Below are 12,481 nucleotides of genomic sequence, written 5' to 3' on the forward strand. Positions count from 1 at the left end.
GCATCCCAGCACCCTTTGCTGAAGAGGCAGTCCCGACCCCATTGTATAGGCTTGGAGCCCTTGTAGAAGATCAAATGGCAGTAAGTGTGTGGGTTGATTTCTGGGTGCACTTTTCTATTCCATTGATCAGTGTCTCTGTTTTTATACCAGTACCATGCTGTTTTGGTTATTATAGCTTTGTAGTATAGTTTAAAGTCAGGTAGTGTTATGCCTCCAGCTGTATTTTTTTTGCTCAGCATTGCTTTGGCTATTCATGGTCTTTTGTTATTCCAAATAAATGTTTGTATAGTTCTTTCCATTTCTGAGAGAAATGTCATTGGAATTTTGATGGGGATTGCATTGAATTTGTATATCACTTTGGGTAGTATGGCCATTTTCACTATGTTGATTCTTCCAATCCAAGAGCATTTCACCAATTTTGTTGAAAGCCAACTTCCTCTCACCTCAGTAGTTGAAGATTTATTATCCAAAGGGGTAGTCAACTTTTTTCTATATTAGGGAAAGGGGAAATAGTGGCAGAAGCTGTCGCCATTTGTGCTGATTCATCATACTTCCAGCATTGTTGAAAATGAAGAAACCTCAGCTACCTCTGCTATAGTTGATTTTCCCTTAAGATAATGGGAAGTTGTTTCCTTTCCTGTCCCAGTAGCATTAAATCTTTGTGTTGTTGCAGACTTTGGTACAGGAGCTGTTGTATCTCCAAATGCAGTTGTACCATTTGATTCTGCTTGAGTGGTCTCAGTAGGAAAATTTGGTTTAAAGTCAGCAATGGTAGATATTATATTTACTGGTGGAACAATTGTCTCCCTTGGTGTTGAAGGAAGTTTATTTGTGGCTACTGTGGACATAGGGGTGGTTTTTAGCATTGAGGTGATAAGTTTATACTCAGGCATACTGGCTACAGATGTGGTTCCAGAAACTGTGGAGAAATTAGCAAACCATGGAGATGTCAATTTGGATAGAGTTGTTGTATATCTGGCTGTAGTAGCATCAGCAGTAGTGGTAGCCTCACTCCTTGTGGATGCTTCTGGTGGATGATAATATTAGTAGTTGTGGATGTATTAGTAGTATTCCCATGGAATATTGACATGACATTTTCATTGGACACAAATGTAAGTGTGGTGGTTGTATTCATAGATGTCAGCAGGGTCTGGTGTGGCCTGGAAGTCCAAGTGGTCTCATTGGTGGATAATAGATGGGCAGCTTCATCAGTTATAGATATGGGACCTGACCTAGTGGAAATCAAAGTAAGCATGTGTTCATCAGCTGGGTGTGTATTCTGGGTGTATACTGGTTGTGTGATTGTGGGGGAGAGTATAGTTTCAGCCACTGTAGGTGCAAATGTAATTCCAGGACTTAAGGCTGTATGTGCAGTCTCAGCATCAACAACTGTCTGTACACTCTGAGTTCCAGGGAGTGGAGATGTTCTTATGAAAAAAAGTGCCATGGAAGAGGTCCCTTTTGGCCTGGAGGTAGTTATGGCATCCTCCACTCTGGGTGAAGAGACACCCTGAAAATTTGTAGATGTCAATTCTGTTTCAGCTGTTCTTAGGGCAGGCATGATCTCAATAGGCCTAGTTGGGAGCGTCACTGAATGAACTGTACATGCTATTTCTGTATCAGTTTTTGCCAATGTAGATGCCATCTGATTTCTAGGAAATACAGAATCCACTGGAGCAGCTGTAGAGATGAGCACAGACTTGGGTGGGAATGCCAATGTAGTCCCAGCATGGCTAGTTGTAGCTGATGTTTTTTCCATTGTGGACCAAGGTACAGTCCCAGCAGCTGTAGATGCAAGAAACTCCCGGCCAGCTGTGGAGACAGGGAGTGTCCCAATATCTGTGGATTTGTCTTTAGACCAAGATGTTGTAGACATGGATGTTAACTTAACAGTTGAGAATAGAGATGTCTTCATCACAACCGACTGAGATTCAATTGCTGAAGTTTTGGATACAATTGAACCAGATGCAGATAAGAAATTAGTAGCTGTAGTTGGATGAAAGGTCTTAGTAGCCATGTCTTCAGCCATTTTCGTTATCCTTGTGCTTTCTGAAGATGGGAATTTAGTTATTTTCATGGAAATGGTAGTAGTGCCTATGGGTATACACTGGGTAAGCAGAACGGTGGCTGCTGAAGTAGATAAAATGTCTGCTGCAAATGTAGCTGTCTCAGCTATGGATGTCTTAAAAGAATTTGATGTGGTAGTTGTTTCCAGAGGTGGAGATGTTGCATTGGAACATGATATGGTTGTGTAATCAGTTGCGAATACAGGCATGCCTTTAGATATCACTGTAGAGGAATGTGAAGTCTTTTGTGTTTTTAGTCCAGTAATTTGTGATGGAGTTGTCAAATCTATTTGTTGTGAAAGAGCTGTACTTGTTTCTTGAATTGTCATATTTTCTGAAACAACTGAAAAATCAGAAAGCATGTGTTACTTTGGATGCAGCTTTAGAAATCAGAGAGAATTCTTTAAGAAAGAGTGCTATAATCTCCTTTCACTGTTTAAGATAAATAAGATAATCACTTGATTACTTGGTTTTTCTTAAGATGAATTTCCACTTTCTAAAATCTCTCTATGGTTCTCATAACAGCCTACTTAAGTAGCTAGTAGGAGGACATATATTCCATAGTATCTCCATAAGGATATAGGTATTCCTAAAAGAGGGATGCATGCTAGAATAGTGCACTGATTGAGAGGATTAGCTTTGGAAAAGGGACCAATTTCTTGAAAGACACAGCTATAAAGCTTACTCAAAAAGAAATGGATAATTTGAATAGTCCTATACTCATTAAAGAAATCGAATTATGTAGTTAAAAATCTTCCAAAAAAGAGGATCAGTTTTGGATTCAAATAAATGTAGTTTTGAATCCTGTCTGTATCACTTACTACTGATGTAACCTTGAACTAGTTACTTAACCTCTCTGTGTTTCAGTTTCCTCCTCTGTAATGTGAAGATTATTAAAACACCTACCTCATAAAACTGTTGTGAGACTTAAGTGAGTTAATGTGTGTAAACACTTATTATAGCACCTGGCACACAGTAAGTGCTCAAAAAATAGTTAACTTGGCCTTGACTTGATCAAATTTCTATCACTTCATAAAGGCTGCACCATTTTGCAGTCCTACCAAGAGTGTATGAGAGTTCCTTTTTCTCTGCAACCTCGTCAGCATTTATCATTCTCAATCTTTTGGATACTAGCCATCCTAACTGGAGTGAAAGGGTATCTCAAAGTGGTTTTGATTTGCATTGGTTCCTCAAACAATTTCAGATGATCTACCAAATGACCCAGCTATTCCACTGCTGGCAATATACCCAGAGGAATGGAAATCATCATGTCAAAGGGATACCTGTACTCCCATGTCTGTTGCAGCACTATTTACAATAGCCAAGAGTTGGAACCAGCCCAAATGTCCATCATCAGATGAGTGGATAAGGAAAATATGGTATATCTACATAATGGAACACTTCTCTGCTATAAAAAAGAATGAAAAACTACCATTTGCAGCAACATGGATGGACTTAGAAAAAATTATATTAAGTGAAATAAGTCAGGCACAGAAAGGGAAATACCATATGTTCTCAATTATTTGTGGGAGCTAAAAATCAATCAATCAATAAATATACAAGCAAATGGTGGGAGGGGCGGCTGGAAAGAAGACAATAATAATCACAACAATTCCTTGAATTTTTTAAGACAAGTGAACAGATATGATGTTGGGGGGGGAGGGGGAGAAGGAGGGGGAGAGAGGAATTGGTAAAGGGACATGAAAATCAACTACATTGTACACTGATAAATGAAAAGAAAAATAAAAATTAAAAAAAATTTCTATCACTCATTTAAACACTATAGACTGAAAGTATTTTTATCCAGAACCCCCAGAGGAAAATTTCTTGAATATGCACCACTTATGCATATATATTTATCAATGATGTATACATGTGTATATATTATGAATTTGTATTATGTACATTATAAACATGCACAAAAATAGAAATGTCAAAAGAATGTGATAAAAATAAATATGAATAGAAGTTACAATATTTTCTTTCTGCACTCTACTGTGTTATCCGTGTACCCTGTAGAATTACGTACCCTGCTCAAAGACCACTGGAGCCAAGCTTATGCCTCGATTTAATTAAATTTAACAAGTATTCTGAATACTATTCTAAGTCCTGTGAGAAATGCATAGAGTTGATGACATGATTCTTTCTCTCAAAAAGTTCACACTCTTACTGGAAAAGCCTTACATTACTGAAACATTTTTAAACACACGCAAAAAAATAATACTTTAAAAAAAATAAAATTACACAGTGAAATACTAATAGATTATAATGAAGTAAACAATGGAATATAATCAGGTTCCAAATGTCTCTAAAGTGCAATGGGAGTTCAATGCAGTGAGTGATCAACGCTGGCTTCAAGCTAACAAGAAAGCTTTCGCTTAGAAGATGCAAGCCCTTGAGAAATGATGGGGTTTGGGTAGAGAAGGCAAAGAGGCACACGGCAATGAATATGGAGGCAGTAAAAGATCAGTCTAACTGGGAGTGGGAGGAAGTGTACTGGATGGTGGTGAGAAAGAACATCAGACTAGGGATGGGACTGGGAGGGGGAGGGGGAGACAGAAGAGAAGATAATACAGTAGCTTCTATGTGTTGAGCACTTACTACAAGCCAAGCACTGTGCTATACGCTATCTCATTTAATCCACCTAACAACCTTACACAGCAAACATTACAATTATCCCCATTTTAGAGCTGAAGAAGTAGAGTGTCAGAAATTACATAAATTGCTCAAGTTCATATTTGAGATTCAAACTAAGATCTATCATTTGTGCTCTAAACCCCTACACCATTTGGAAGAGTGCAGATTTTTGAGCAGAGGAAGTGAGTTGATAAAAAGCAGGCTTTAAGGAAAATGAATTTCATGGCATTGTACAGGATGGGTAGGAATGGGAGGAAAGCGAAGGCAAAGAGACTCTTTAGGAGGCTGGTAGAGTCCTCCTCCTCCCTACTCCCTTTCCACCAACTCTGGCCAACCCAACTGTACATCTCCTCCGTTACTATACTTGAGCAGTCAAGCACTGCTGGATACATTCATACAAGAGGCTAAATTAGTATTTCCATAAATTCATAATCACCAACCTCAAATGAGCCCTTCACACTGCCCATCTGTCCTACTACTTTTCTCTGGTCAATTTATGCTCCCACTCTCCACAAAAACCTTCCCCCACTCTCAAACTACACTCTCACATATTTATAGATAACCATACCTCTTACTTCAACAGAAAAAATAATTGAAATTATTGGTCAAAACTCAACTGTGCTTTAGATTGTGCCACCTCTGTCTCCGACACCTTATATATCAGTTATCACCTCCTTTCCCTGACGAGCCTTTTCTTTCTTATTTAAGACATGTTCCAGTTCGTGCACTAAAAATAATAAAATAAAACCCCATATGCCTCTGCAGACTCTGCCCTATTCTTCTCCTCCCCATCACTTCCAAACTTTTTATAAGGAAGTTTATCTATACTGGCTGTCTTCCCCCTTTCCCCTCATTCTTTAGCCCACACTAATCTGGCTTCTTCCATCATCATTTAACTGAACGGCACTCACTAATGGCCACCAGTCGTCACCGCATAGACAAATATAATGAGTATTTCTTCAGTCCTCGTAGCATTTGACCTTTCAATAACTTTTGACAGTGTTCATTACTCCCTTCTTGAAACACTTTTCTTTTTTTATTTTAATGAACCGTAAACTTTCATTTGTCACAAACGTCATTGAATCATGTTTCTTATGTGTAGCCTCTTGTGTATCTCTGTGTAATCTTGAGCAATTTGTTGGTGTCAAACATTTTAATATCTTGAGACTGCCTTCTGGAAGCCTACAAGTTTTCTTTAGTAGTAGTAATAAATTAAAAATACTCTTTTCACTGGCTTCCATCACCCAACACTTTTGGGTTTTCTCCTTCTTCTCTGGCCACTCTTTTACAGATTCATCTTATTTCACCTAGCCAAGGCTTTGATGCAGCACCTATTCTCTTCTTACTCTATAGTTTCTCCACACCTAGAATTTCCATTTACACCTATACACAGATGAATCTCAAAGTTATTATCTCTATACCAGATCTCTATCCCGAGCTCCACAGTTATATAAGCAATTGCTTACTTGACATTATCTCTTGGATATCTCATTAACAACTCAAACTCAACATGCCCCAACTTGAACTCATGTATCTTTTCTTCAAACTGAGTCTTCTTTTGGTATTCCCTCACTGAATGGCACCACCTTACGTTCAATTATGCAAGCCAAACCCTCTCCCCCATCTCCTTCATTGTCTCTCTCACCTTCCATAGCAAACCCATGATCTTATCCTATGGATCTTATCTCCTAAATATCTCTTGACTCCATCAGTTTCTCTCCATCTCCATCATGTACCACCCCAACCAAGCCACAATTATTTGTCACTTGGACTACTGCAGTAGCCTCCCAACTGAACTCTCTGCCACTGCTCTTGGGCCCCCTACAATCTGTACCATAATGCAACCAGAATGATCTTTTTGAAATGCGAATATGATCATGCCACACACACACACATTCACATGCTCAGTTCGCTTTAGTGGCTTACTATTGTTCATAGGATAAAAACAAAAATTTTCTTAACTGTGCATACTTTGGTCTCTACCTACCTCTCCAGTCTCAATTTGTGCTAACCCCCCCCCCTTGTTTTCTGGGCTTCGGTCCACAGCCTCTTTTTAGTCCTCCAATACTTGGCATTCTCTTTCTGACCACAAGACCATTGCATGTGCTGTAACCTCTACACAGAATGTTCTTCCCACCCTTCTTTATCTGGTTAACTCCCCCTCATCCTTCAGGTCTTGGCTCATACATCACTTCCTCAGGGAAGCCTACCTTCCTTGACCTCCATGAGTGGCTCAAACCAATTTATTCTAGGCTCTTATGACACCTCATATCTCTTCTGTGACAAGAGTACTTGTCACAGTTGCAGTTTTACACTTGTTTGTATGTGCTTATTAATGTCTGTCTTTCTCACTAGATCATATTTGCGGGAACCTCATCTTTTGCTCACCATTGTATCCTCAGTGCCTAGCACAGTGCCTGGCACATGGCAGATGTTCAGTACCTATTTATAGTAGGCTAACTGAATGAGTGGAGATGATGAGGGCTTGGAATTAGGTGAGAGCAATGGGAAGATCCCTAACACTATAGCTATTGGAAAGGAAGAATTGATAGGATATGGTAATGAAAAGGTTTAAAAGAAAAGAAGACAGAGAAATCTCAAAGAACTCAAATTTTGCTTTTGGACAACTCAGAGAATAGTGCTGATATTCACAGAAATAGAAAAATTGGGAAGACAGCTTCACTCAGAAAAAAACTAACCAATTCAGATTTGGAAAATTAGAATTTGGGGTTAAGGGTGGAACATCTGAGTGAAAATGGTAAATAGCAAAATTCAAAGCTGACTCATAATCTTTCTCCAATTTAAATCAACCAAAATGAAATCATGCACATTTACATTAGGGAAACCAGCATTTTGAATTTATCCACCTGAGAAGCATATTACCTACAATGTAGGAATAATTATGGTGGTAGACAATCTACTAAATTATTTCACTGAACATTAAAATTACTTTTAATTTGCATATCCAGAAATTCTTAGGCATGTGTAGGATGTTCTTTAGGATTCTGTGGTCATTAGCAAACAGAATGAGTGACAGTCAGAAGCCTGCAATTGTCTGTATAGATGAGTTAATAAAAGTACATATATCTATAAGGGGAAAAGTCAAAGTAATATAAGAAGTATTTTTTCACTTAATTTTATGACATTGTTTCAATTAATCAGAGATTCACATTCTGTTAGGCCTTACCAAGAAAATGGTATATTTCAGCAGCACAATATTTATTTCAAGCCTTCTGCTTTCAAATTTGTCCATAACTACAATTAAAAGAAGAATTGTCAGGATCTTAGTTTTCATTTTTGCAGACGGGTTAATCCCACCCAATTGGCTAGCAAACCTCTGTTACGGTGTCACTTCTAGAACATCTGAGGAGTGTAGCATCCCAGAGCCTGAATCACTTTCTGTGAATGCACTAATTCTTGAGGGAAGAGTTCACAATTCCCACTCCTTTACAAAAGATTAATGATTGAGCTGCATTCACGTTTTAGGAAAGCAATGAAATACTAAATACCACAAAAGCCTAAGCTATCTTCTTTGATGCAGCATTCAAAGTGCACTAGTAGAGTAACCCAAAACTAGTCATGGGAACCTCTTTTAAATAACAGGGGATGGGAGTTAGGCATGATAATTTTATCAGAGAGGGCTGACCCATAGGTGTAGCAATTGTTATTAACACTTTCAATAAGAATCTCAAAAAGAAACATAAGACTTTAAAAAATTAAAACAAATGAGTTGAGCAAAATTGCCAAGCAGGTGGCATATTGAGTACCAGAGATCTCTTCAGAAATAATTCATCTTGAGTTGCTCCATTTTAATTTGAAGCCTTGGTTTGTTTATTTTAGCAAACCTCTCATTGAATCTTTAAAATGCAAGGCTTTTTTCCTGAGAAATTACCGTATCAAAATTTTCCTCTAAAATATTTATTAATAAAATCTTCTTTCATTAAAAGCACAGAATTTTAGAAACAGTCTTAAAGACTGTATTCAATCCTTTTATTTAGAGATGAGGCTCAGAGAGGTTCAGTGTTGAGAAGATGAGATTTAAACAAATGTAATATGTAGACAAGAAACAAGACAGTATGTGGCCATGCATTAATTTTCTAGCACCTATAAATGCATGCCCCAATCATAAATGAAACTACCCCAGTCATGGAAAAAGAAATGAAGAGACTCTACCTAAAAGAATCAAGAAGAAACAAACTTAGATACTAAAAGCAAAGTTCTTTAAGTGCTGAATAGTGGAAGAACCAGCAATCACCCCAAATAGTAAAATATAAACATTGGAGGAGAGCCTCACAATGCTAAACTAAAACATCAAGGAGACCTTGCTAGCCCAGGAATCAAAACCCAATGGGGATCCCAAATTACAGACATTTCATGAAATAATATCTGCCTTGAAAAACCATTCATATCCCAGATAGAGACAATCCAATCAACATCAATAATTTTCTAGAACCAGAATCCATAGGAATTAAAGATTCTTTCAAACCCTAAGTCTAGCAATTAATTAGAATGGGTTAGAAATGTCCATCAATGGATGATTGGATAAGGAAACTGTGGTATATATACACCATGGAATACTACTCTGCCATAAAAAAAAAGAATGAAATTCTCCCATTTGCAACAACATGGATGAACCTGGAGAAACTTATGTTGAGTGAAATAAGAAAAGCACAGAGGGGTAAATATCACATGTGCTCACTCATAAGTGGCTGCTAGGAAGGAAGGGAGGGAGGAATGGAGAGGGGGAAGGAAGGAGAGAACAAGGAAGGAATGAAGGAAAGAAAGAAAGAAAAGACTGCAACAAGAAGTTGAACTTTCAGAAGGAGAGAACAAATCTAAGATGCTAGTGATGGGGGGAGGGGGAAGGGGGTTTGAGAAGCGATAGGTAGAGTAAAAAGCATAAAGAAATATCATGATTTGTAAGAACGAATATGCTAATAATAAATAAAAATTTTAAATTAAAAAAGTATATGAGGAATTCAAAAAACAAACAAACAAAAAAGGAAACATGTTCAAGACCATTATTGTGTAATGTAGGCTGATAGTGAATATAGACTTCTTTGATAACTTAATTTGTTTATTGGTACCTTTTTTATATTAATCTACATTTCTAATGAGTGAGATTCACTGTACTTCTGTTGCATCAATCTTTCTCTTTTTTCCATATGTGGTGGGAAATTTTTTCTTTTTCTTTTACTTTTGGTTTCTAAACGGTACACTTATTTCCATCAAATTTAATGCCTGTCCTGCTCAGAAAAGAAAATATAAGTGAGATAACTACAGTGCCAGCCGTATTAATTCTGTCATTTTGCTGCACCCTACATGCATGTGTGTGCACGTGCGGACACACACACACACACACACACACACAAGAACTGGCATTAAAAGGAAATGTAGACCAACAGAACAACACGGCATAGATTCAATTTTCCTTGCTGCTCTCTACTAAATATAACCATAAATCCTGAAAATGGTGTAAGAGACAACCAAAGGAGAACTATGAAAGGTGATAAGAAGAAAGCAATCTGGTCTGGGACCCCAGGAGTAGAGGAATGACATAGTGAAAGGCAATCCAGGCCCCCATCTTTCCCAATCCCCAACCTAGCGAGAGCAGGCAGTCCTATTAGGCTCATCCCCTTTCTGGATCAAATGGGAGTCCCTCAGAAAACATCAGACAATTCTGACAACAGCAACAATGGTGACTGACTGGGAGCCCTGCTAGTGATAAGCAGCCAGGGAAGAAAGAACTCTCCTTCCTTGCCAAGCCTGAGTTTGTCCTCCCCACCAAAAGTCACCAGCTGAATAGAACCTGGTCTGGGAAGACTATTTGTTCCTGCTGGCCCAAGAGTCTTCTCACCCACCCAGAAACACCAAGGCAGGTAGGCAGGCATAGGAAAGAAAAGGAAGCCAGTAACAGGAAGTGGTCTGGTCCAGGAAGCCACTTTGTCACTGCAGTCCTTAGATTCTTCTCCTTCACCCAGAGACAAGAAAAAAGGACCTTATTAGCAGTAAGTGTCCCAGTCCAGGAAGCCTCACCCAAGACTCTCCTTTCCTTCCCAGAGATACAGAGGAAGCTGAGACGGGGAGCATCAGTAGGGGCAACTGGAGGTTTTGCCTGGAGAGACCCCTTCTGGCCACCACCCAGGCAGCACCAGCAAGGACAGGTCAGAGTCCTAAAGGCACCAGATAAACCAAGTAAAAAAAAAATAACACTATGAAGAGTCTAAAAATTAAGCTGTATTTGGAAGCACAGTCCACAAAGGTGGGACAAGACCTGTGTTGTAAACCTAAATAGGATGAACGCCTGCTAAAATAAAAGATTTAAATAAGACCCAGAGTCTCCTAACAAAATTGATAAAATGTCTAGGACATAATATTCAAAATCAGCTGTCATACCAAGAACTAACAAAATTACAATTTGAATGAGAAAAGGCAATCAAGTGAATATAAAACCAAGATCAATCAGATACTGGAATTATGTGACAAGAATTTTAAAGCAGTCATCATAAAAATAATTCTATTAGCAATCACAAATTCTCTTGAAATGAAAAATAAAAGTTATAAAAAGTAACCAAATGGAAATTATAGAAATGAAAAATATAGTAACATAAAATTTAAAAACCTCCAAGATTGGGTCAATAGTAGAGTGGAGATGACAAAAGATACAATCAGTAAACTTCAGGAGAAAACAATAGAATTCACCCAATCTAACCAACAGAGAAAAAGTAGACTGAAAAGAAAAATGAGCAGCCTCAAGAGCCTGTGAAACGATAACAAAATATCCGACATTTATTTCATCAGAGTTATAGAAGGAGAGGAGAAAGACAAAAGGCTGGAAGTTTATTTAAGAAAATAAGGGCTGACACACCCCGAGTCAGCCATGCTGGAACAGGCAGGAGCTGTGGGACCTCCAGCCCAGGGCAGTCCCCACCACCTAGAGAGTCCTGAAAGCCACTGGGCCCATACTATGCAAGTCAGCCACACTGGAACAGACAGGCACAGTGAGACCCCGAGCCCAGGTGAGTACCCACCACCCAGAGAGGCCTGAGAGCTGCCGGGACCACACACCCCAACTCAGCCATGCCAGAACAGGCAGGCACCAAGCCAGTCTCTGCTGCCCAGAGAGGGCTGAGAGCCACCGGACGCACATGCACCAAGACAGCCCTGCCAGAACAGGCAAGTGCCATAGGATTCCAGCCCAGGCTAGTCCCTGCTGCCCAGAATTGGCAGTCCCTTCAGGATCCAGGCCAGACATCAGGGTAGAATGAGTGGACTGTGATACTCCCTACCACAATGACTAAACACCAAAGGAAAGATACCAGAAATAAGAAAAATCAAGAAAGTACATCACCAACAAAGGAAAATAATAACTCTGAATCTCTAGATCTTATAGAACAGGAAGTCCTTGAAATGACTGACAGAATTTTGAGGAACAATTCTAAGGAAACTAAATGAGATACAAGAAAACTCAGTTAGACAGCACAATGAAATGAGAAAAAATATACAAGACCTGAAAGAAGAAATGCCCCCAAAAATCAATGCCCTGAAAAAGAATGTAGTAGAGTTTGTGGAGCTGAAGGATTAATTCAATGAAATAAAACAAAAACAGAGAGTCTACCCAGCAGATTAGAACAAGGAGAAGACAGAATTTCTGACCTTGAAGACATGCTGTTTGAATTAACACAGGCAGACCAGAATAAAGAAAGAGTTTAAAAAATTGAAGAAAATCTAAGAGAGATAACAGATAACCTTAAGCACTCAAATATCTGGATCACGAG

The 12,481-nt window shown here is 38.8% G+C and overlaps 1 protein-coding gene across 1 annotated transcript in view; it reads right to left on the reverse strand.

The window, feature by feature from the left end:
* Nucleotides 1-12,481, reverse strand: part of GPR112 (G protein-coupled receptor 112) — a gene marked incomplete at its 3' end in the record, with an annotated part of 124,478 nt that overhangs the window by 80,294 nt on the left and 31,703 nt on the right. The window contains 4 exon segments of the mRNA XM_008581332.1: nucleotides 421-485; nucleotides 488-548; nucleotides 550-1,034; nucleotides 1,037-2,409. Of these exon segments, the coding sequence (XP_008579554.1) occupies nucleotides 421-485; nucleotides 488-548; nucleotides 550-1,034; nucleotides 1,037-2,409 (1,984 nt within the window).

Source organism: Galeopterus variegatus, unplaced genomic scaffold (assembly GCF_000696425.1).
Source record: "Galeopterus variegatus unplaced genomic scaffold, G_variegatus-3.0.2 Scaffold2329, whole genome shotgun sequence".
In the NCBI taxonomy this organism is placed as follows: Eukaryota; Metazoa; Chordata; class Mammalia; order Dermoptera; family Cynocephalidae; genus Galeopterus; species Galeopterus variegatus.